Source organism: Dasypus novemcinctus, chromosome 7 (genome assembly GCF_030445035.2).
Source record: "Dasypus novemcinctus isolate mDasNov1 chromosome 7, mDasNov1.1.hap2, whole genome shotgun sequence".
Taxonomy (NCBI): Eukaryota; Metazoa; Chordata; class Mammalia; order Cingulata; family Dasypodidae; genus Dasypus; species Dasypus novemcinctus.
Genome location: NC_080679.1, coordinates 61,262,469 through 61,288,444, shown reverse-complemented (window position 1 = coordinate 61,288,444; position 25,976 = coordinate 61,262,469). Strand labels below are relative to the sequence as shown.

The 25,976-nt window shown below is 34.6% G+C and overlaps 1 protein-coding gene and 1 pseudogene across 1 annotated transcript in view; one reads left to right on the top strand and one right to left on the bottom strand.

Moving 5' to 3' along the window:
• FSIP2 (fibrous sheath interacting protein 2) overlaps positions 1 to 25,976 on the top strand; it is a 111,991-nt gene that overhangs the window by 59,565 nt on the left and 26,450 nt on the right. Inside the window, exons 16-17 of the mRNA XM_004464308.4 lie at positions 14,728 to 14,764; positions 16,181 to 25,220. Coding sequence (XP_004464365.2) covers positions 14,728 to 14,764; positions 16,181 to 25,220 — 9,077 coding nt within the window. The remainder of the gene's footprint in view (positions 1 to 14,727; positions 14,765 to 16,180; positions 25,221 to 25,976) is intronic.
• LOC111765559 (small nucleolar RNA U3) lies at positions 4,528 to 4,627 on the bottom strand (annotated as a pseudogene).

Genomic DNA, 25,976 nt, shown 5'->3' with positions numbered 1-25,976 from the left:
ATCTGATCAGAAGATGTGATGAGCACACTCAAGAAGCTCAGAGAACATCGAACAGAATTAACATGAAGAAAAATATAGCCCACTCTATGTTAATCACACTATCAAAAGCAAAGGACAACTAGGAGTTCTGAAAGCTGTACAAGGGAGTTCTAATTAGTTTGTGTGCTATCTTATCAGACTGAAGGCAAAAAGTGCTGAAGGAAAATAACTACCAAAATTTTATATTTAGTGAGACTCTTTCAAAAATGAGAGATTATGTCATTCTCAGATAAATAAAAGCTGAGAAAATATATCATCACTAGACCTACTCTAAAGCAATGTTAGAAGGAATTCTTCAGACTGAAAGGAAGGGAAAAGACACTTGTCAGTAGTTCAAATCAATGTAAAGAAATGCCTGTGGTAATTATAAATGCCAGTATTATTGTATTGTGTGGTATGGAACTCCACTTCTTACTTCCCACTGGTGCTAAAATACAAATGCATAAAATCCAGTGATAAATCTGGGTTTTTGGACATACAATGTACAAAGATATAAGTGATAAGAGTACAAAAAATGGTGGGTGTACAGAGAGTAATAGGAAAAATATATGTGTGTGCTATTGAGGTTGGTAACAAACCAAATATGATTGTTTTATATGTAGGATGGTAAACTTAGTTCCATGTAAATCAAAAGGAAAATAAATGAAAAATATATCCATATAGAAATGGGAAGACAATATGGTACAACACAAGAAAGCAAATAAATATATAAAAGTAGGCTTTAGCAGAAGTGAGGGGGGAAAATGACTTATAATGGCTGAATAGAAAGATGGTAGAAGAAACTCCAATATTATCCATTAGTTACTTTATTATTTTTTTTTAAAGATTCATTTATGTATTTAATTCCCCTCCCCTCCCCCGGTTGTCTGTTCTCTGTGTCTTTTTGCTGCATCTTGTTTCTTTGTCCGCTTCTGTTGTCAGCGGCAAGGGAAGTGTGGGCGGCGCCATTCCTCGGCAGGCTGCACTTTGTTTCGCGCTGGGGGGCTCTCCTTACGGGTGCACTCCTTGCGTGTGGGGCTCCCCTACCGCGGGGGACACCTCTGTGTGGCACAGCACTCCTTGTGCACATCAGCACTGCGCATGGGCCAGCTCCACATGGGTCAAGGAGGCCCAGGGTTTGAACCTTGGACCTCCCATGTGGTAGACGGACGCCCTAACCACTGGCCCAAAGTCCGTTTCCCCCATTAGTTACTTTAAATGTAAATATATTAAACACTCCAGTCAAAAGGCAGAGATTGGCAGAATGGATACAAAAGCATGACCCAACTATTTGCTGTCTGCAAGAGACTCACCTTAAAAGGAAAGATACAAGTAGGTCAATGGTAAAAGGATGGAAAAAAATATACCATGCAGGAATTAACCAAAAGAGATGTAGGGGGTGCTATACTAATATTGAAATAAATAGACTTTAGGTAAAAAACAGTTATGAGGAACAAAGAGGGTTATTATATTCTGATATAGGGGAGAATTCAACAAGAAAATAAAAGAATTATATACACTCAACAGCAAAGCCTGAAAATATATGTAGCGAATATTGACAGATTTGAAGGGAGAAATTGTTGGTTCTGTATTGATAGTAGGAGGCTTTAAATACCACTCTCAGTAATGGATAGAACATCTAGGCAGAAGATCATTAAGGAAGCACAGGACTTGAATGATATACTCAACCAACTAGACATATATAGAACACTGCACCCAATGAAAACAGAATACACATTTTTCTCAAGATTACATGGATCATTCTCCAGGATAAACAGTATGTTGGGTCAAAAAGCATATCTGAATAAAATTTTAAAATCTTGAAATTATATAATGTATGTTCTTCAATCACAAGTGAATGAAGGTAGAAATCAATAACAGAAGGAGAAATGGAAAATTCACAAATATGAGGAAATTAATCAGCATAATCAATGGGTTAAAGAGGAACTCAGAAGCCAAATTAGGAAATATCTTGAGGTGAATGAATATGAACACACAACATACCAAAGCACGTGCAGTGAAGGCAGTGCTGAAAGAGAAATTTATAGCTTTAAATTTTTACATTAAAAAGATGCTTACGTAGTATATTGAGCTGCCTTTTATCTGTTTTGTTTTTGAAGTTGAAATAAAGTTTAAGAATTGCTTAAAGAAAGACTTAAAATCAGATACCTAATTTTAAAACTGAAATATCTATGAAAAGAAGAGCAAACTAAGTCCAACGTGAGCAGAAAGAAGGATATAAAGATGAGAGTGCAGATAAATGAAATAGAAAACAGTAGAATCAACAAAAACAAAAGTTGATTCTTTGAACCAACAATGCTGACACATCTTTAGCTATATTGACAAAAAAAATTTTTTTTTTACAAACAGTGGAAGTCAGAAATGAATAGGGTAACATTACTACTGACACCACTGAAATAAAAATGTCTATAAGAGATACTATGAAAACCTGTATGACAATAAAATAGATAACCTAGATTCACTGGACAAATTACGTGAAGCATACAAACTACCTACATTGACTTAAGAAGAAATAGAAGATTTCAACAAAGCAATCACTATTAAAGAGAATGAATCAATTATCAAAAAAATTCCCAAGAAAGAAGCACAGGATAAGATGGCTTCACAAGACATATCTACCAAACATTCCAAGAAGAATTAATTCCTATTCTACTCAAACTTTTCCAGAAAAAGAACACCCCCTAACCATTTCTGATGACAAACTTATCCTCACACCAAAGCCAGATAAAGCTACCACAAGAGAAGAAAAATACAGCCCAGTATCTCTTATGAATAAAATGCAAAAGTCCTCAAAAAAAATACTAACAATTTAATCCAACAGCATATTAAAAGAATTATACTCCACATTCAAGTGGGATTTATCCCTGATATGTAAGGTTAGTTCAACTTAAGAAAATCAAATTAATATAATACACTATAATAAATCAAAAGAATGAAAGAAAAAAAATACAAACACATGATTAACTCAATTGTTGAAGTAAAAGCATCTGACAAAATACAGCACCCATTCTTGGTAACAATTAGAGCACTAGGAATAGAAGGAAAGCTCATCAACATAATTATATATATATATATATATGAAAAAGCACAGATAATGTTCTATTCAATGGTGAAGGACTGAAAGCTTTCCCTCTAAGATCAGAAACAAGACAAGAATGCCTACCGTCACCACTGTTACGGCTTTTCTTACCAGAGCACTCAAACAAGAAAAAGACATAAAATGTATTCATATTAGAAATGAAGAAGTCAAACTTTCCCTATTTCCTGTTATATGATCCTACATACTGAAAATCCTGAAAAAATCCACAGCAAACTCCCAGAGCTAATAAATGAATTCAACAAAGTAGTGGATTACAAGATAAACACTCAAAAATCATCAATAGTATGTCTATATCAAAGCAATGAACAATCAGAAGAATAAATCAAGAAAAAAAAATCCATTCCAGTAGCAAGTTAAAGAGTCAAATATCTAGGAATAAATCTAACCAAGGATATAAAGGACTTGTACACAGAAAACTACAGAATATTGCTAAAAGAAATTAAGGAATACCTAAATGAATGGAAGGATATTCCATGTTCCTGGATTGAAAGACAGCATATTTCACTCAACATTATACCTTCAAGGTTCATCCATGTTGTCACATATATCAGGAGTTCAATCCTTTTTTTGGTTGAATCATATTCCTTTGTATATATATATCACATTTTATTTATCCATTCATTAGTCGATGGACACTTGAGTTCTTCCATCTTTTGACAGTTGTGAATAATGCCATTATGAATATCAATGTGCAAATATGTGTTCAAGTTCCTGCTTTCAATTCTTTTGGCTATATATCTAATAGTGGGATTGCTGGGTCATATGGGAGTTCTATGCTTAGCTTTCTGAGAACTGTCAAACTGTCTTCCCAGTGGTTGCACCATTTTACATTTACCAGTGATAAGTGGGTGTTATATTCCTCCACATCTTCTTCAACACTTGTTATTTTCTGTTTAGTTAATAGCCATTCTAATGGGCGTGAAGTGGTATCATTGTGGTTTTCAGTTGCTTTTCCCTGATGGCTAATGATGTTTAGGATATTTTCATGTGCTTTCTGGTTATTTGTATATCTTTTTTTGGAAAAATGTCTATTCAAGTCTTTTGCTGATTTTTTAATTGGGTTTTTATCTTTTTGTTGTTAGGTTAAAGGATTTCTTTATATACTCTGGATATTAATTGTTTACCTATGTTTCCTTTTGGAGTTTGACAGTTCTAGCTCTTGTATTAAGCTATTTGATCGATTTTGATTTGATTTTTGTATAAGGTGTGAAGTGGGGGGAGGGAAGAAGAGATTCAGTTTTTGCAGCACCAGTTGTTGAAAAGTCTATTTTTTCCTAATGAAATGGTCTTTGCCACCTTGCTAGAAATGAGTTGGCCGTAAATGTGAAGGTTGATTTCTGAACTCTCAATTCTATTCCATTGGTCTATATTACTGTCTTTGTGCTAGTACCTTGCTGTTTATTATTGTGGGTTTGTAATAAGTTTTACACGTTCAGAGAACCTTCTCTAGTAACGAACTATAGACATGATCCCTGAAAGTATAGTCTTAAAACCCTGAATGAGTCCTCTAAATACACTCTTCTTTTTCAATATGGCTTTAGCTATTTGGGGCTCCCTTACCCTTCTATAGAAATTTAATGAATGGCTTTTCCATCTCTGCTAAGAAGGTTGAAATTTTGATTGGGATTACACTAAATCTATAAATTGCTTTGGGTAGTATTGACATCTTAACATAATGTTGAGTGAAATATGCCAGACATAAAAGGATGTATATTTTATGATCTCGCTTTTGAAACAATTAGAATAAGCAAGCTCATATAGTCAGAATTTAGAATATAGGTTACCAGGGGATGGGGTGGGATAGGGAATGGGAAGTTAAAACCTAAACTGTACAGGATTCCTATTTGATATGATGGAAATGTTTTAGTTATGAATGGTGGTGATGGATGCACAACATTGTGCATGTAATTAAATCAAGAAATATGCTTAAAAATTGAATGCAGTTAAAAGGGCAAAACGTTAGATTGCATAGTTGGTAACAGAATAAACATTTTAAAAATGTATATATGGAAGCACAATACACAAACATTGAACCTTAAGTTATACCATGAACTTTAATTAATAGTACAACTATAAAAATGTGCTATTGTTGGTTGTAACAAATGTTCCAAATCAATGCATGGTGTTGGTGGTGTAGTGGTATATGGGAATCCTGCATTTTATGTATCATTGTTCTGTAAATCCACAACTTCTGTAATAAAGAAAAAGAAACCTTGAAAAAAATTACCATGTGGCTTTTGGATTCCTGTATATTTTCAGGGGCTCTTAGTTTTAATTTCCCATTTTATTTAAGCCTGATGTCTTATTTTTCCATCCTCCGCCAAGCCACTAAATTTCTCTTAAGTTGCTAATACCCCTAGGGCAGACACCAGTTTCAGCACTTGCTTCCAATCTAGATTTGTGCTACTGCTTCATTTTTTAAAAATTTTATTTTATTTTTAAAGAAGCTTTAGATTACATAAATGATACATAGAAAATTTAGGGGGATTCCCATATACCCCACCCACTTCCCCTCCAATAATTTTCCCCATTAACAACATCTTTCATCAGTGCTTCATTTTTACATTTCAGGATTTCTGTTACCTTCTTGAAAGCTTAGCTGTACATTTAAGAGGCTGTTCCTGTTGTTTTACACAGAATTCCAGGCAGAACTTTTTTAGGATATTTACTCGGGTATTACTAGAAACCAAAAATGTATATTTTTTTGTGGTTTAATTAAAAAATAATAATATTGCCTTCACACTTATTTTCTCAGTCTTGTACACTCTCTTTCAGCTTTTCCATCTCTAAAACCAAACATATTTATATGACTACAAGACTTCAAAGTGAGTTGGGAGGTCATTCCAGAGGTTACACTTACACATGTCTCAGCAGGATCTCATTGACTGCCACTGTAAATATTGCCTCAAACAGTGGAGCTCCTGAGGGCTCTGGAGACATCCAGACACTATAGGTAGGGCAGACAATTCTGGAGTTTGGTGCCCTGCCAGTGGGCGCTACTTTGGAATTTATGCTTCCCAGTATTACAGAGTTGGAAGCAGTTATGGTTTCCCTACACATGGCTCTTTTGCCACTTCTATTTGAGCCTATAGTTAGTACTAGAGTTGATAGGTATATGTCCAAGAGACAAATCTTTGGGCTGTCCATGTGCCAGCTGGGCCCTAAATCTCAACAGAGTTGTAACACCTACTCTCCAGTTCTTTGGACTCACCCAGGACAACTAACAAGGAGATGATGATGGACAACGACAATCCCAAGGAACAGAGAGAGTCTACAAGTTCAAGCAAGAGAGTTCATCCATCTGCCCCATGGAGATTAAGCCCCCTCTCAGTTAGAGGTGGAATGGTCACCACCATCACAAAATCCTCAGGATTGGGGAATGAACAATGGACTAAAGTAGATATGCTGTTATTCTATGGTAGACTTACTGTGATTCCAGGAATGGAGGAACTTTCATCATTGATGTGGAGGCAGAGGCCACTGGAGGTTCTGAGGGAAGGGTGAGAGGAAAACAGGTGTAATATGGGAGCATTTTTGGGACTTGAGAATTGTCCTGAATGACATTGCAATTGCAGATACAGGCCATTGTATGTCATGTCATAACTTAAAAAATTGTGTGGGAAAGAGTGTAAACTGCAGTGTAAACTGTAATCCATGCTTAGTGGCAATGCTACAAAATGTGCTCATCAATGTAACAAGTGTACCACACTATGAATAATGTTATTGTGGGAAAATGTGAGAGGGGTAGGGAGTGGGACACATAGGAATCCCGTATCTTTTTTATGTACCATTTGTGTAATCTAAGTATCTTTTAAAAAAAAAAAAAGTATATTAAAAATAAAAATAAAACCAAACACATACAAAAACATACTTACAAATGTATATAGGATTGAAGTAAGATTTTTTATACTCATCATTGTTACATGTTAGTTATTCATTTATGGGGAGAAACAAGAGTTACCAATTAAACTTGGTTCATTTTACGAACTCTATTCAGGGTAGTCTATTTGGCATTCATTCATTTATGTATCTGCATAATTATTAACATACACCATCTAGTATATCATAGAGATGTTTTGCATAAAGATTTGCTATGTCATCCTCACCCAGGGTATTTACTATACTCCTTCTAGTCATAGTCTCTTGCTAGATTACATTCAAAGCAAGTTAGACAATATTTGAGTGTGAACATTAATGGCAGACATATTAATGATTAAACTTTGAAAGTAAACACAAATTAAAGTATTCAAAAATAAATATTATTGAGTATTTACTATGTATTAAGTGTTGAGGTTGTAGTAGTGAATTCATATTATATTGGAGAAAGAGAAGAATAAGCATATAATAATACAATATAATGAGCTTTATAATGGAAGCATGTATAGAGTGCTTCGGGATGGGAGCATGAGGAGAATGAGGGGAGGACATTTATTTAGGCAGATTTTAAGAAAAGACTTTCTAAAAGAGGTAACACAAGCTTATTGAGACCAAAAAGATGAGATATGAAAAAGAGAATGGTATTCTGGACAAATAGCAAAAACAAAGATCTAGAGACATGAGAAATATGATATATTTAAGGAATTGCAAGTTATTCAGTATCTCTGGAGCATAGAATTCACATGACAAACTAGCAGAGATGACAGGAGAGGGAGAAAAGAATGTCATATATTAGTTTATATTTTATGCCTTGCTAAAGAATTTGTACTTCACTGTGACAATGACATCAAGTTCCTGGAGGTTTTTAAATGGGAGTAACAGCAGAGAATAAAGATGTAGTGAGCATATTAATTAATTACCATTTTACAAGTATTTGGGAAAGGATACAAATTATTTGTAATTTTCTTTTTCTCTAAAAAGGATCTCAGGTTAACAATGCAACCCAGGGTATTTTCTCTTCTCATGTTCTCCCAAATACGTAAGTATGTAAGAAAATTAATTTATCATTTTAAATTAGTATATTAATAATTCCACAAGAGTGCTGTTTGACAGTAATTTATTACTGGGATCTTCCATTCTTATAGTTCTATTTGGATTTAGTAAAACTTCTGTCTTTTGCAAACTCTCAACACCAAGCTTAAATTGTGAAGTAGACAAAGATTAGTCACTCATACTTTTCTTTTTTTCTCTTTATTCCTACTGTAGTTCTCTGATCTTCCTATATCCAGGGTCTTCATGCCACTTTCACATATCCCTAGCATGACCTCTCTTCTGGTCGCTTCCTGGAATCTGAGCTTAATACCTCATTGCCTTTTCCCCTTTCAAACATTGACCATTACTTAGGCCTTTTGAGGTTATTGTCTTCTGAAAGATGGAAAGGTAGTTTACAATAAAGTATTAATAACTTCATCTGTTACTTTCCTTCTAAAGAATATTTGAAATTTATTTCAAAAGCATCAATTTCTAATTATTAAGCATTGCATTTAGATAATGGGTTAAATTATTATGATTGGAATGAAAGATGTAAGGCATAACAATAAAGAGAGCAATAAGTCTGCCACCCTGCAGACTGTGGCCAGCAATTTGTAATTTATTTATTGAGTTCGATGATTTGGAGGAGGGATATAATATGGTCAGATTAGCACATGGGGTGAATAAAATTCTGGTGGTAGCATACAAAATAAGAAACCAGAAGTCCGTTAGTGAATAATGGCTTGCAGAAAGGTTTGGCTTTTGATTAAAGAGAAGTATGCATAGATCCAAAAGATATTAAATGGGAATTTATCAAACACTTTTTGAGACTACTGTACTTAAATATTTTAGATGTTAGGCAGACACTAGGATGAATATAACATTGCCCCTGTCCTCAGATTTGTGTAACCATGTTTAGGAAGAGATGGGCAGACACAAATAATACCCGAGAGAGAATTGAGGATGGGAGAAAGAGACAAAGAGAAATGTCAATCAGAGTGTTAAATGTGGGCCACCCATAGAACTACTCAGCCTTTGACTTTCAAATTAAAATGCCAATGTTAAGATACAGAGGTGCTGCTTTTAAATCCCATTCCAGGCCAAAAAAAAAAAAAAAAATCAATAAATGGATTAGATAGCAGAATGGACTATGGAGTGTGGAAGATCAGAAGCTGAGACCGTGGACAAGCTACAGATAGAATGCCACCAATTAGATTGCAAAACTGCATATTTGGAACTGTTAGGCAGACGAACTAATTAATTACTGCTACCTTAATCTTCAGGTGGTCATTGGTCAACTGGTGACCAACAATTCAGGAATCTTCCTGATTAAAAATGATGTTATATGTAGGAGAAGGTCAAGAGTAGAAAATTATGTTTGTAATTTTATGATATAGCAGGTTACACGGAAAACTGTACTCTCTTCTTGGGGCTTCGCAACTAACTGGTGTTAATATCATTGCCCTCTTTAAGAATTAGTTGATCAACCAATAACCTAAAACCTATGTTTTGTGTTAGTAATGTCAACCTAATGAGGAATATATCAAGGAGAACCTTCTCACACTAGGAATATTGGATAGTTCAGAGTAAAAAAATCTCCTTACATTAGAATGTCATGTTACTCCTAGAATTATGGTGCAACTTCCTAATATAACAGCCAGTTCATTTGCGACTTTCTGCCCAATTGACTCCAAGGTTTTGTGCTAGTTCATTGCAAATTTCATATTTTATCTGATTAATTGCTTTTTGGAAAATATTTCACAGATCATAAAATTCACCTTTTTAAAGTATACAGTTCCATAGTTGTTAGCATATTACAAGGTTGTGGAACCATAACCAAAGTCAATGTTAGAATATTTTAATCACTTCAAAGAGAAACCCTGTATCCTTTAGCTATCACCCTTCTGTTATTCCACTCAAACTCCCCCCCAGCCCCCCGCCAACACACACACTCTTAAACAACGCCTAATTTACTTCCTTTCTCTATAGATTTGTCTATTCTGGACAATTTCATATAAATAGAATCACAAAATATGTGATATTTTATGACTACCATGTTTTCAAGATTCATCCATGTTGTAGCATGTATCAGTACTTCATCCCTTTTTTACAGCTGAATAATGTTCTAATATATGGATATACCACATTTAATCTTTTTATCAGTTGATGGTCATTTAAGTTGTTTCCAACTTTGAGCTATTACAAATAATGCTGCTGTGAACATTTGGATAAGTTTTTGTTGGCATATGTTTTTAGTTCTAATAATATATAAACAAGGAGTGAAATTACTGGGTCAAAGATGTCTCAGTTTCCCAGCTGCTTTGACAAATACCACACAATGGGTTGTCTTAGCCGTGGGAATTTGCTGGCTCACTGTTTTGGAGGTTGGAAAGCTTGCATCTTCCTAGGTTCACTAGTGTTCTTGCCGGCTGGCAATCCCTAGGTTCCTTGGCTTTCCTATCACATTGAAATAGCCTATCCTTTCTTTTCCTGTTTCCTCTGACATCTAGCTTCTGATTTCTCTCCATGACTCTTTCTGTGTCTAAAATTCTTCTGCTTATAAAGCACTCCATTAATCTGGATTAAGGCCCAACCTCATTCATTTGGGCCACACCTTTACTAAAATAACATCTTCAAGAGAGTCTATTTATATTGAGTTCAAACCCACAGGAATGTGGATCAAGATTAAGAATGTGTTTTTCCCCAAGTATATAATTCAGTCTACCACTTATGGTAACTTTATGTTTAACTCTTTGGGAAAGCTGTGAAAGGAGCTGAACCATTTTACATTCCCAACAGCAATGTATAAGAGTTTAATTTTTCCAGATCATTACCAATACTTGTTACTTTCTCTCTCTTTTTGACTGTGGCAATCCTAATGGGTGCATAGTGGCATCTCATGGTTCTGATTTGTATTCGTCACTTGGAATGTTCATTTACATTTAAGGTAATTACTAATTAGGTAGGATTTATTCCTGCTATTTTGCGGTTTTCTGTATTTCATGTCTTTTTGTTTCCTTTTTCCTCCTTTACTAATTTCTTTTGTGTAAATAGGCTTTTTGTATTATACCATTTTATTTCTCTTGTCATTTCTCTTACTACATATTTTTCAGTTATTTTTTTAGACATTGCCCTTTGGGATTGCAATTACTATCTTAATTTATCACAATCTTGTTTGTATGTCTACCAACTTAATTTCAATAGTATATAATATAAAAACTATGCCTCTGTATAGTTCCATTTCATCTCCCCTCCTCTGTTCTTGTAATGTCATATAAATTACATCCTTGTACATCAATACAGATTTATAATTATTTCTTTGTGCAGTTGTCTTTTAAATAAGAGAAAAAATATTCCAAGCCAAAAAAGCATTTATAAGTCTTTTATAATCTCCTGTATAGTTGCCTTTACCAGTCCTTTTTATTTATTACTGTGGATTTGAATTATTTTCTATTCTTTGATTTCGACTTTCAGGATTCCCTTTAATATTTCTCTTTAGGGAGGTTTACTATAGATAAATTCTTTCATGATTTTGTTTATTTGGGAATATCTTAATTTCTTCTTTACTTTTTGAAGGATAGTTTTGATGGATATGTAATTTTTAGTAGATACTCTTTCGTTCAGCAAATGAATATATCATATGAGTGAAAATATGTCATCTCAATGCCTTTTGGCCTCCATGATTCTTGTGAGAAATCTGCTGTTAATCTTATTGAAGATCCCTTTTAGGTGACCAGATGCTTTTCTTTTGCTGCTCTCAAGATTTCCTTTTTGTCTTTGTGTTTTGATAGCTTAACTGTGATGTGTCTAGGTGCTTCATTAAGTTTATCCTACATGAAGTTTGTTGCACTTCTTCAATGTGCCGATTATTTTTTTTTCATTGAATTTGGAATGTTTTTGGCTAATATTTTTTCACATATTCTTTCTGCCCCTTTCTCTTTCCCCTCATTCTGATACATTCATTTTGCTTATGTTAGTATACTTGATAGTGTCCCATAAGTCTCTCAGAGTGTGTTCATTTTTCTTCCTTCTCTTTTCTTTGTATTTATCAGGCTAAGTAATCACACTTGACCTGTCTTCAAGTTTTCTTATACATTCTTCTGCCTGCTCAAATCTGCTCTTGGGTCTCTGTAGAGAAATTTTCATTTTCATTACTTTTCTATTCCAGAATTTCTATTTGGTTCTTTTTTATGATTTCTATCTCTTTATTGATATTCTCTATTTGGTGATATATCATTCTTATGTTTTAGTACTTATATATGGTTTCCCATAGGTCTTTGGACATATTTGGTTTTTTTTATTTTTGTTTTTTAAAGTTTATTATTATTTTTTAAAATTTATTTCTCTCCCCATCCCCCCTACGCCATTGTCTGATCTCTGTGTCCATTCGCTGTGTGTTCTTCTGTGTCTGCTTGCATTCTTATCAGTGGCACTGGGAATCTGTGTCTCTTTTTTTGTTGTTGTTGCATCATCTTGCTGCGTCAGCTCTTTGTGTGTGTGGCAGTACTCCTGGGCAGGTTGTGCTTTTTTTTTTTCCATGTGGGGCAGCTCTCCTTGCAGGGCGCACTCCTTGCACATGGGGCTCCCCTACACAGGGAACATCCCTGCATGGCATGACACTCCTTGCATGTGTCAGCACTACGCATGGGCTGGCTCACCACACTGGTTAGGAGGCCCTGGGTTTGAACCCTGGACCTCCCATATGGTAGGAAGACACTCTATCAGTCGAGCCAAATCCCCTTCCCTGGACATATGTAAATAGCTGATTTCAAGTCATTGTCTAATAAGTCCAACATCTGGGCTTTGTCACAGTTTTTGTTGATTTTTTTTCCTGTAAATGAGCCATATTTTCTTGTTTCTTTACATGTGTCATAATTTTTGCTTGAAAAATGGGCATTTTAAATAATGTAATTTAGTAACTCTGGAAATCAGATTCTCCTCATCACAGAGTTTGTTTTCTCTATTGTTTAGTGAACTAATTTATGAAGTCCATATTATTTTGTCATGTGTAGCTACTAAGATCTCTACTCAGCTAGGTGTTGGTCACTAATGAAGAGATAGAGCTTTCCTTAAGCACTTGGAACCAATAAGTCTTCCCAGTCTGCCAGTAGGCTCTTTGGTGTGGTAATGCATGCCTTCAACACTCAGCCAGGAAGCTCACAGTTTTTTCAGCCACTTTTCTTAATAAACACTCTCTACATGGCATAAACCGTTTGTTAATCTTCAGCATTCTGAAACAGATGATTCTTGACAATTTTATAGTTAGTTAATTACTTTAAAGGAGGAGTAAATTTTATATATTTTTTATATTATCCATTTTTTATATTATCATTTATCTGATTATTGCAACTGATTTATAGTAGTCTTCAATAAAGCTTTTCTCATTTATTTGCTTAGTTTTATTCTTAGGTCTTTTTGTTTTTCTCAAAGTAAATGTCTTTGGGGCAGAATGTCTATTGGGGACAAGTATCAATGAATACATAGGACTCATAGAGTTCAATTTGTTGATGCCTGTTGCATAGGTTGAGAGAATATGAAAAATGTATCTGGAGAACTAGGTTGCAGAGTATCTGCAAGAAGGCAGTTGTTCCTGGGCTGACCCAAGATACCAAATCCTAGAAAAGTAAATGAGGCCAAGGAATGGAGTTTATATGTGACTCAGCTTTCATGCCAGGCTCCATTTTGCAAAAATATATTTCTTAAGGATGGACTACTGCTACTTTGCCTACCCAATTTCTGAGATGGAACCATTGAAGTTTTCTTTTTCTGTCAAGAATTAGGATGAAATTCTCAGTCTGGCTTTTTCTTAAAATTGAATTTTAGACCTTGGGCAAAAGAAAATTTACTATTGTAAAGTATAAACCTAAGAAAAATGAAAAAAGAGTGCCACTTTTCCTTTTTATTAATAGGAAGAAGACAAACAAAGGATCTCTGCTGGCAAAAACATGAAAATGAATCAGGACTGCAGATTAGGCCTTTTTTTAAAATTAACTACTGTTTTGTTATACTGTCATTTTCATGATTGACTTGTGTGTTTATTTTGCAATATAAAAACCTATGTTTTTTATCTTTCTTAGTGTGAAATGATAAATAATTCTGGTTAAAATGCATAATAGAATCACGTTATACACAAAAAAAGGTTTTATCTAATCTAATTTGGTATTGAATATGTCTAGAAACCTGTGATTTTAACCCTGATACTTACTGAATGATCATCTGTATATTCCCTTTCCACAGTGGGATGTAGGGATAGGGATAGAGACTTTGACAATGATTATCAGAAAGCTCTGGTCAGATTTCTTGACACCCCATCATAACATTTAGCAGATAGAAGAGACTAGCCCACTCCAACCCTATGTCCTTCCTCAGCAAACCACAAAACAAGCATGGCTAAGGTAGGTCAGAAGTAGAACTATCAGACAATATGCTTTTATGCAGCAAATATAATTCAGCTTTTCTGAGTAATAGAGCATGTCTCTGTATCCAGGAGCCAATATTCAAGGAAGATGTAAAATAGGGGGATTAGACAAAAAGTAAAGTTTATTCTTCATTTTGAATTTCTGTGGAAAATCTCCCAGATAAAACTAGATGCTGATTGAATGATTAGGAACTTTGAAAAATTTATATAAACTCTTGACTATAAGTAATAATTAAATGATCCATCTTTCTTAACTTTACAGACATCAGAACTACCTACAAAATTGCTTGCAAGAAAAAGTATGTATCATAAAATCCACTGATAATGCAATATATTAATTGTATTTTCTAATATCTTATAGTAGAAAAAATATGTGATTCAGGTAACAATGAATCATCCATTATATTTGCCAACCTCTCTCATTGTCCTTTTTCTTCTTTGATTTTCACTTTCAGTTAATTCTTGGATTTTTCGGTGGTCCAATATTATCAAAAGATAGTGTTGGCACTTCAGGACAGGGTTTTATGGGAATAATGTGGAATGTTAAGGGCCCTAGCCTTCACAGGAACAGCATCAAAAACTACATTTCCATTCTATCATGGGAAGCCATTACATAACTTGCCTTTGCTAACCTAACTGGTAAACTCAGTAGTAGCAGGTGAGCCAGGATGCCTGGATCTGTCTCTAGCAGTTTTCTTGGAATGATACCACTTTACCTAAAAAGGTGACATAAGAGAAACACAGTCACCTAAAAGTTGAGACTTCAAACAAGCAAACATAAGAGGTGTTTTAGTTTGCCAAAGGGCTGCTGATGCAAAGTACCAGAAATGGATTGGCTTTTATAATGGGAACTTTATGTTGGAAAAAGCTTATAGTTGTAGGGCCATGAAATGTCCAAATCAATATATAATCAGAGATGTTTTCTCATTAAAGTCAACTACTGTAAACTTAGTATCCTGCCGTGTGACAAAGATGGCTGTGGATCTCTGCCTTCCCTTCCAGAATCTGCCATCTCCTGGAAGTCAGCTGTAGACAACCAGGCATAGGGCTTTTCATTTTCCAGGCTCCTCTGTCAGTCTTGGCTCTTCCACTTTCTTCCTGAGTTCAGCTATGTGCTATCAGGCATATGCCTCATCTCTGCCTGGGCCTCAGCTCCTTGAGACTCTTGGGGTTTCTGTCTTCCTGCAATGGCAGGATCAATGTAATATGGTGGCTCCCTTTTCCTGTGTCTTTCTCTCTCTTTTCTGTCTTCACATTCTAACAATAAAGATGCTTATGAAGGCTCCAAATATTTTGACTGCATCTGTTTTGAGAAATAGTTTGTGAGAAGTGATCTGGTTTATTTTTTTTTAATTGTTGGGTCATAAGTACCAGATTTCTTCTCGCCAAATACTTGCAATATGGTGATGCTTTTTTTAAAAATCCAGAAGTTATTTATTGCTAGATAATAAATAACCAGAAATAAATGGTATAATAAAAAACTTCTGAGGGAATTTAAATAAAGGGAATCTTATTTTAAAATATTTCACTGTAGTATAGAATAAATCTGAAATTTATCTAGAATTCTAAAGAAATCTCTTTTCTGTATTATTTATATAAAACATGATGTTATTCCACCTATGTATTCTTTGGTACAAAGCATTTAATACTAGCCTCTGTTTCCAGAATACAGTAAATTTCTGTATTTTTCTTTCCACCCCTGCTTGACTCCTTAGGTAACTTCTGAAGAACTGAGTAGCATAATTCAGAATATAATGACTTGGGTTGTTGCTACAGTGACCAGTATATTATACCCAGCCATCACAAAGTATGAAGAAAGGTTGCAAAATAATGCATATCCAGTGTCTGATGACTCCATCCTCTCTTCAGATAGTTCAAGTTTCTGTAGCACATGCAGTGAAGAATTTACATATGGGAGCTACACATCTGCAACAACTAAAACTTTTCATACAGGGCCCTGTGCATTGGCTGTTGACATGTCAGTCAGGCCACCAACCACATCCTTAAAACCTCCTTCTGCCCATACAGAAAGAACAGTAGTGGGGAAAACTTGTCACAGGAAAATACAGTCTATAACCTCTAATCTTAAATATAATAAAGCCAGGATGATATATTCACACTCTACACTCAGAAGTTGTAAATCTGATAGTCAACTTTTAGCATCATTTGAAACAGGCACAAAAAAATCTAAAGATGCTACCACTGAAACAGTTGACTTAGAGAATCATTTGTTTTCTGATCAAAAAACAAAAGCTATCAATGAAATGAAAAATTTAAAGAATGTTTTTGTTAACTTTAAATGTCACTTAAAAGGAGAAACTGAATTGATTTTAGAAAGCATTTTTCAAGAAATAATGTCTGATTTAACTCAAGCCATTCCCTCTCTTTCTTCTGTTACTGCTGAAGTTTTTGTTGACCAAGGGGAAGTTGACAAAGGAGACTTACTCTCCAATGTTGATATCTGCTCAGTAGCTGGTGAGATTGTGGAAAATATGCTTGAGAAGCTAGAGTCTGCAGTTGAGAAAAAATATGTTGAGATGTATTCACAAGAAGATTTGTCAGTACACATTAAACCAGATATAACAGCTAGTGAAGAATATTTCATTCCATCAGATGGAAAACCTTTACAACCTTCATTGCCTTCTACTTTGGAACCCATGTGCGATATTGCAGAAGATATGGTGCATTCCATATTAGAAAAGCTTATTACTTTCACATCATATAAACAAACTGAACTGCCTCATCTTGAAGACAGAACTATACTTTCTGATCAGCAACAAATGGCAGATTCAACATATATGTGCCTTCCGAGAGCTGACAAAAATAAATCTAGTACTGAACAGGAAGCTGCCAACTTAATTGTTAAAGAAGAAATACAGCATTTAATGTCAAATATTTTTTCCCAGTCCTCTTTGGTTGGTTACATAGAGGAAGCAATCAGCACTATACTAGGTTATGTACAAACTGAACTTAATAATGAGAGACTTATTGCATCTGAAGAAACAGTAGCGCTCCTTCAATTAATGGATGACATCTTAACTCAGCTCCATCAGGAACCAGTAAAAGCAGTTGTTCAAAAGGAGAGACACAACAGACTAAGAAATCTTTCCAACACTGAAGAAAAGTACAGACTCACTGGCACTGGGTTATCTAATGGACCTAAATCTGGAAGACCATTTCCATCTATTAATGTACCTGGCATGGTCCTTTATTCTGAGGATGATAATGAAGAAATAGATAAAATTGTAAAAAACGTTCTTGATTCATCTTTCAAAGATGAAAAGGCAAAATTAAAAGAGCAGATTCCTGATCATCCATTTACTAAGGAAAATACTTGTTTTCAATACAAAAGAAATATCAAATCACCTATAAAGCCTGATTCTCGAAGCACAGTTGCATTTTGTGATTGGGGTTTAAAGACTGACCTCCCATCTTTTAACAATGAGGATCTTTTAAAGGAAAAAATGTTCTTGAACAAAGGTATTTTGATTTTCAGCCAAGATGAAAAACATCAAATACAAAAGGCTTCAGAAAACATAGTTAAAAGTATTTTAGTAGAAATGATTAAGGACATATCTTCTGTTCCTCCTGGTCACTTAGATAGTAAAAATGCCAAGGAAGCATCCATTTTTGCCTCAGGCAAACCTCAAGGACTGTCACCTCAAGAATGGGTGGACCAGATGTTTTCTGCATCAGAAATCAGTACAATAGCTCAAGAAATAACAGATGCTGTATTAAATATACTTCATAAAGCTTCAAACTATATTCCCAATACCACCACAGGTTCGATTTCTACATCAGTTCATCAGACTTTTCTAGATAATTCTCACATTCCCCATGTGGTCAAAGAAACACCAGATAAAAAGCCATTAAAAATATGGTTTGACAGCAAAAAGAAAGTAAAATATTTATCTTCTCCTAGTATAGATCCCGCAAAGCCTTCCTCGCTACAAGATGGAGAAAGTGGACCTGAGCCTCTAGATGACATTAATGATAAGATCATCAATGCAGTTTTTAAAAAGCTAAAGTTATTTGTTTTTCCAAAATTGCAGATGAGCTTCAAACCTTCTCTTACCAAGCAATCTGCTTTACGATGCCAACTTAGTGCTTACACAAGTAAAGTTGTAAACATTGTTTTGCATGCTATCCAGAATGAATTGGAGCTCAATAAGAAAAATCTAAATATTAGGGAGGTAGACTCTACCAAATTCCCTAAAGGTACAGAATTTTTTGCTGACACTGAAAAGAAATTAGAAGCTCCTGTCCCAAATCTCTATGACATTAGGGCAAGTCCATTAATAACTTGCATTTGTGAGATATTATCAAGTAGAAATGCAGATCAGAGCAATGTTTCACTACCTTCAAATAAAACAAGAACTGAAACCTCATATGAATCTTACAATGATGATAAACAAAATATTTTGCCAAGGAAGCAGGATAAAAAATCTGCTTTCACTCATTTTCCTAGTGTACATGCAACAGTTATTCCTGAAATTCACCAATGTTTGGCTACTCCATGTACTCTTCATAGTGTCTTTAATGGAAAGGATCTCAAAGAGTATGCCAGATTGCAAGTGCTAGATAGAATCGGAGATACACTATATGAAATGCTATGCAATCTCATAGGAATCACATCTTCTAAAAAGGAAAACAGAGAGGAAACAAATGAGAATCAGCAAACAACCACTGCATTGCAGTCTAATATTCAGCTTATTTCCAAAACAATTTTGGAATATATCCTTGAAAAATTATGTAGTGTTAACATGGAGAGCAGTTTAGCAAGTTCTGAATTTAAAGCTGTCTCAGAGTACCTTGACATTGACAGCCTATCATTTGATTCAGTTATTGAGGAAATGGCCAGATGCACTAACATAATCTCCAGCATGGTATCTAGGATGATCCAGGAGGGTAATAAAGAGGTGCCTAACAATAAAGCAAAAACTACTGCTCCTGTGTCTTCTAAAACAGGGAGCACAAAAGAAATGCATCCATATAAACTGAAAGCTGTGGCTTCAGATATTTTTAATATGGTTTTTGCTAAATTGGAAGGGTTTGCCAATGGAAATTTAAAAACTCTGGATGCTATTAGTGATGGAAATAAAAAAAAAAATAAGATGGACTGGGAATGTGAAAGTTCCAGTAGTTTTACAAACACACATGAAAAACTATTGCAGTCTGCTTTATACACGCAAGCAAAGAAAGTATCAAGTACAATTTTGAAGGCTATTCAAACTGAATTAAATGTGAACTCATCATATTTGAGGACAAGTATAAAAAGGACACCACCTGAGAAACAAATGTTGAAGGATACAGTCAATTTAATTTTAGATGCAATATCATCAAATATGTTTAATGAAACTGAATCTGATGAGAGAGACATTGAAACTTACCGATATAGACCAACGTATGGAAATCTTCTTCCTGGAGGCGCTGAATCAGATTCATTTAAAGAAGATGCTGCACGTACAGAGAAAGTATTCAATGATGAGAAAACACAATCGGGGGAAGAAACTAAATCAGATTCTCTTAAACAACGGGTTCTAGAAAGAACCTTAAACAAAATTGAAGTGGAACTCAAAGAACCACAGAAATCTCCAATTGTGCCCATTATAAGAAACATTTTAAATGAAATTTTTCAGAATGCTTTAGTCAGTCAATTACATGTGCTTCCTCTCTCCCACTCTCATTTAAGTGGCACCCCTCCCAATGTTGATGAGCCAGTTGCCCAAACATCTGTTCATTTCATGGATAAAATGATGGGCCCTTTAGTATCTGAAGCAGATGTAACCATTGTTGCAGATGATGTTGTTAGAACTGTATTTCATAAACTTTATTCAGCTGCCATGACAGAGAGAAAAGCAATTGAAAATAGGTATAAAACTATCACCTTTTCAACAAATGTTTCTTTTTATAAACACACCAGTGTAGGTAATTCCTCTGTTACTGTGCTAGACAGAAATCCTTATACATTTCAGTCTAGATATAATGTTGATAAACAAGTCAAAGTAAATGTAGTTGAAGATATTGTACAGACAGTATTAACAAATTTAGAAAATTTTGCTACTACCAAAGTAAAGTCTCTCTTTTGTCCCCAAGTCAATTTCACAGTTCCATTGGCTTTACCTATTCAGCAGGATAGAAGTGCATTAATCAAAGCATTATCAACCAAAGATTTCTCTTCTGATGATCAGTTTTCCTATTGCTCACTGGATCATAGTAAGTCAGGAAATAATTCAATATGTCAACTCTCTTTATCTAAATTAAATACTTACGCAACAGAAGTAGCTAGAAAAATTTTACAAGGGATCAAACATGAGTTAGATAAAGAAACAGAAAGTCCTTTCTTAACTCATAACATTGTAGTTGCTGAAAGTATTGCAAGTCAGATTGTTAATACAGTGTTAGATATTGTATCTTCTAAAGGCAAATGTGTGAAAAACAGTTTTGACAAAGAGATTGATTCAGAGCAGCAAGAAGGTATTATTGAGAAGCTATTCAATAAGACTGAATATCGAAAAGTACTTCAGTTTCAAATGCAAGATACCATTGAAAGTGTCTTAAGTGACATTTATGAAAAAACCCTAGATCAGAATAATCTCTCTCTTGCCACACCCACTCTGAAATGTCACATAGAAGGTAAACATTTAAGAGCAAATTCTGAAATATTCACTGAGGATGTAAATAACATTTTTCCAAAACTTTCAGTTCCCAAATCAGATGTTGTTATGCTATCCAGTGATATAGTGGATATTGTTCTTCATAATCTCAGTTCTGCTGTCATGCTTGGCATAAATGCAAAGGACTATACTTCTGCAAAAGTGCCACAGACCTTTTGTGAAATGCTTCCAAAAACAGAGTGTCAACAGTCTCATCTTATGGGGTCAAAAAGTGAAAGTAAAACAATGTGCTTTTCATTTGCAGGAAATCCAAAATCAATTCATGCTGATGACAATCAGACAACTATAGTAGAGGAAGAAGACAATAACAAATCTGTTCCTTACCTATGTCAGGAAAATGCTAACATCATCACTAAAACTATTTTCAATAGGTTGGAATCATATGCTACTGAAAGAATAGATTCATTAATTACTACTGCTTTCCAGACTAAAGAAAAGTCATTTGTTAGTCCAGACTTGGAAAAGTATAAAGAAGATGACAGTGGCTTTCGTAAACCAAGCCAAGATGAATCAGATGTAAATGTCCTGAAATTATCAACAACTGAAACCTTTCTCAGCCAAGAGCTTACAGATTCCACTTTTGCCAGTTACAGAGAAAAACATGGATCCACAATTCCTCTATCAGAAGCTTGTCTTAAGGAATATGCTGACATTATTGCCAGTGCCATTTTGAAGCTTATTAAAAATGACTTAGATCTAGAAATCCGAAAGATGTATCCATGTCCAGAAAATGTTTCATTCCAAGAAAGCATTTTTGCAAGTGAAATTATCAACAGTATCTTAAAGATTCTATATAATAAAAGATCTGTAAAGGAAATTAGCTTTTACTCAAAACAGAACCATAAATTGTTTTCACAACTAACTCTATCCGATGAAATATTGCTGGGACAAAGAGGGAGGGAGAAAATCACCAAATTAACTCTGTTTTCAAGGAACTCAGTGGAACAAAATCAAATGAAATCAGTACCAGAAAGCCAGGTAATAGTTTTAGAAGAAATATTTATGAGAAACGGAGAATCAAGACAGAAAGAAAAAATTTCATTAATCAGTGCAGTGGAAGAAATTTTAAATAAGGTTTCTCAAAGAGTAATGGAAGATATAGGCCATTTGCCTCCATTTAATGAAATCCCTTACTATAGATCTAATTCTAAAATTAAAACATCAGATGTAACACACAAAAAAATCTGTCAATCACATATTAACAGTATAGTGAATGACGTAGTTGAAAGTGTTTTGGAGAAAATGTACAATGTAGTTGTGACATCCTTATATGAATGTAATAAAAACAGGGGCAAAATTAAAACATCTGAGAACAATGATGCATTCCGAATGGAACCATCATGCCTCAGAGGAAGTAAACAAGCAGAGAAAGGAAGTGATCCTTCCAGATATGTGATACCACACGTTTATCCTTATGCAGGCAGTCAAAATGTCTCTTTATTGGAAAACACCTTTTTCCAATATTCTCCATTGCAAGTGGGAAAAGATTTAGTCCAAATGGTTCTTAGTAAAATCACAAATTTTACCTTATTGTATCTAGAAGAGAACTCATCCCCTGACGGTTGTCTTGATGACATGCATTCACTAAGGTTACATGGTTGTAAAGTCAGTCCTAAGGGCAGCCCTAAACCAGGTTTTAAAACAAGTTTAAAAGCAAGATCAAAAGTTACCTATTTGCCTAAATTTAAAACAAAATCACACATAGGACCTAGTGGTGCTAAGGACAAGAGCAAGACCAAGTTAGGTTCTGGAGCGAGGACTCCAAGAGGCAGCCGGTCCAAAACTGCCATCGGGCCGCCACATATCCTGTCAACAGGAGATGCTAAAAACTTACTGGAGACAAAATTGCACACTTCGGAACTAAAAGTGTATGCCAAGGACATAGTAAGTAATATCCTAAAAGCAATTGTGAAAGAATTTGAAAAGGTGAAGCAAAATAGAGCAATGGTAAATGTACAAGCTTTACCATCTGATCAAATCGTGGCCGCAAGTGAAATAGTTAATACAGTTTTGCAAGGATTATATGCTACAAATAACCACAATTTGACTTATCCAATCACATTCTCACATCTGAATGATCACATACTTTCACAAAGGAATATAGGTGTAGAGTTTCTGTCCAAACCACAAGCATGTTTTTTCTTGGAGAATGTTTCCTCACAGCTAGAACAGATTTTTCCTAAAGAAGGTATATTTAAGAAAATGTTTGACAAATGGCAAACTGAATCAAATGACATTGAAAATGAAAAATATAAGCTATTGATTACAGCCGAGAATATTTTGACTGAAATTTCAATAAAAGCAAAAGAATTAGAACATTCTCTTTCACTTTTAAATTTGCTGTCTCTAAAGGCTTGTGAAAGCAGGTCCTATAATCCTATAAAAGGAGCTTCTACTAGAGCTGAGGATTCCAAAGCACGGATTAATATGTTTGGGAGGGAAATTGTTGAAATGCTATTTGAAAAATTACAGCTGTGTTTCTTATCCCAGATGCCCACCTTAGATAATAAAGACACCCCAGGAGCCATCAAAGAATGCACTGCAAATAAGAGTAAATATGATTTGCCAACAAAACACATCCTCAGCAAAATACCAATTTATAACACAAAGTCAAAAGACCAAATTTCTTTGGGCTCTAGCAATCAAATTGTTCAAGAAATTATTGAAAGGGTTTTAAGTATGTTAGAGTCATTTGTAGATTTGCAGTTTAAATGTATTGCTAGATATGAGTTTTCTGAAGTAGTGAAAATGCCTATAGAAAACTTTTTTCCTGCCCAACAGAGACTGTTAAGGAAAAGGATGTTGCCAAAGTTACAACCACTGAAAAAGTGTTCTGATGAATCCAAGTCAAGTGCTATTTCTAAAGAAAATATACAGAATACCTTTCTACAGGTTCATTCATTCCATTCAGAATTACTTACATATGCTGCTAATATTGTCAGTGACATGCTTGGTATAATTAAGAACAAGCTGGATAAAGAAATAAGCCAGGCAGAACCATCTTCAACTGGCATGTTGGAAGAGAACATTATAGCAAGTGAAATCATCAGCACACTGATGGACCAGTGTACTCATTTTAATGAGTCATTGATCAAAAACCTCCCGAAGGAAAGTTTGTTTCAAGGCAGTGAAAATTCCTATGTTGTTAATCAACTGGAATTAGCAGCTAACATAAAAATGCCTACATCAAAGTTGAAGGAAGCTAGTCTTGGGAATAATCCTCCACAAATCAGTGTACCTGACTTGGTGTTTTATTCAGAGGAAGATAGGGGGGAAGTGTACAGGACTTCATCAAATTTACCCTCATACATCAGATCATCTGTGGGAGACATAATTAAAAACTCAGAGCAAATGGGAAGGCCTCATTCAGAAACTAAACCATTATGCTCTAGAAAAGAAGTGCAAGGCCACAGCTCAAGGAAACCTAACTTTGGCCATTTTGATCAAGCCTTGAAAGGAAACATCTCTCTCCCTGAAGGCAGTGTCTTACAAAAACTGTTTAAGAAAGCGAATGACTCCACGGAAGTAGCCTTAAAGCAAGCCATGTCTTTCATAGAAATGGGGAAAGGTAGAAACCCAAGAGTGTTTCATTATGAAACCCTAAACCCTGTTGCTGAAGCAAACGAAATTCCAACAACTGTTTCTCCACTCAAAATATGTTTAGCTGCAGAAAACATTGTGAATACTGTGCTGTCAAGCTATGGCTTTCCAAATCAACAACAAAGTAATGAAAACATGGAAACTATGAAACCAATTTTCATATCAAAGCAAAGTCCTTTTTCTATAATGTGTGGAGAACAAAAGAATGAAGAGGGAAGTTTGCTTGGACTATGGGATAAAAGAATCAACTGTATATTTGAAGAAGAAAGTAAAATTCCTGAAGATAGCAGAGGAGATTTTTCTTTATTGCAAAAATGGAATAATAAAAAGTCCCCATATACAAAGGAAATGGAGTCATTGAAAGAATTTGAAGTAATTACTTTTGCTGATCATGAACTGGGTCCAAATGAAATTCATCTAATAGCAAGACATGTAACTACATCTATAGTCACACATTTCCAGAACTTCAAAGCTAGAGGTAAGCAAGAGATGATAACCTACAAGAAGCTGTGTTTTTCTGAAACTAACATTGGTTTTGGGGTGACTTCTTAATTGCTTTTTAATCAACCAGGATGCTAAAAAAAAAAAGTTAGCCATTTGGATGGTTTGAATTTGAAAGTATATTGCTCAGTTTTCTATATCTGTAAATGAGTGAAAATGAGACTACTTCAAAAGCTGGGGATTTTGATTGAACGTGACTTATGAGTTTCAAAGCATTTTTAAAGGTATTATAAAAGACTTCTTTATTATATTGTATGTGTAGTTAATTGACTAAAAGTTAATGACTCAAAATCTTTTCGAGATGTACAGATGAAGTCTTTGTTCTTATTATTCACAGTTTATAAGAACACGGGTACTATCTTGTTTGTTTGCATTTTGGACTCTGACAAATTCCTTTTAGGTATAATATTCTAAACATTATCATTACAAGGTTAATATTTGCATTGCCTTTCTAAAAATGCTTATATATCTATATTAGACTAAATTATATTTAATAGTTATTTTTGTATGTCAAAAACGGTTAGTTATTGACAGTTTCATAAAATTCAATCATAATACTGTAATAATCTTGAAATGGATCCATAGTTACTTACCAATAATTATTTGCCATGTTATCAGTCCAGATATGTCACTTGCACATTGTTAAAATAAGAGAATAATACTACCATTCCTACCCACTTCCACAAGGAAGTTATTTCCTGTCCTTAGAACTGGTATTCTATAAAGGTACACA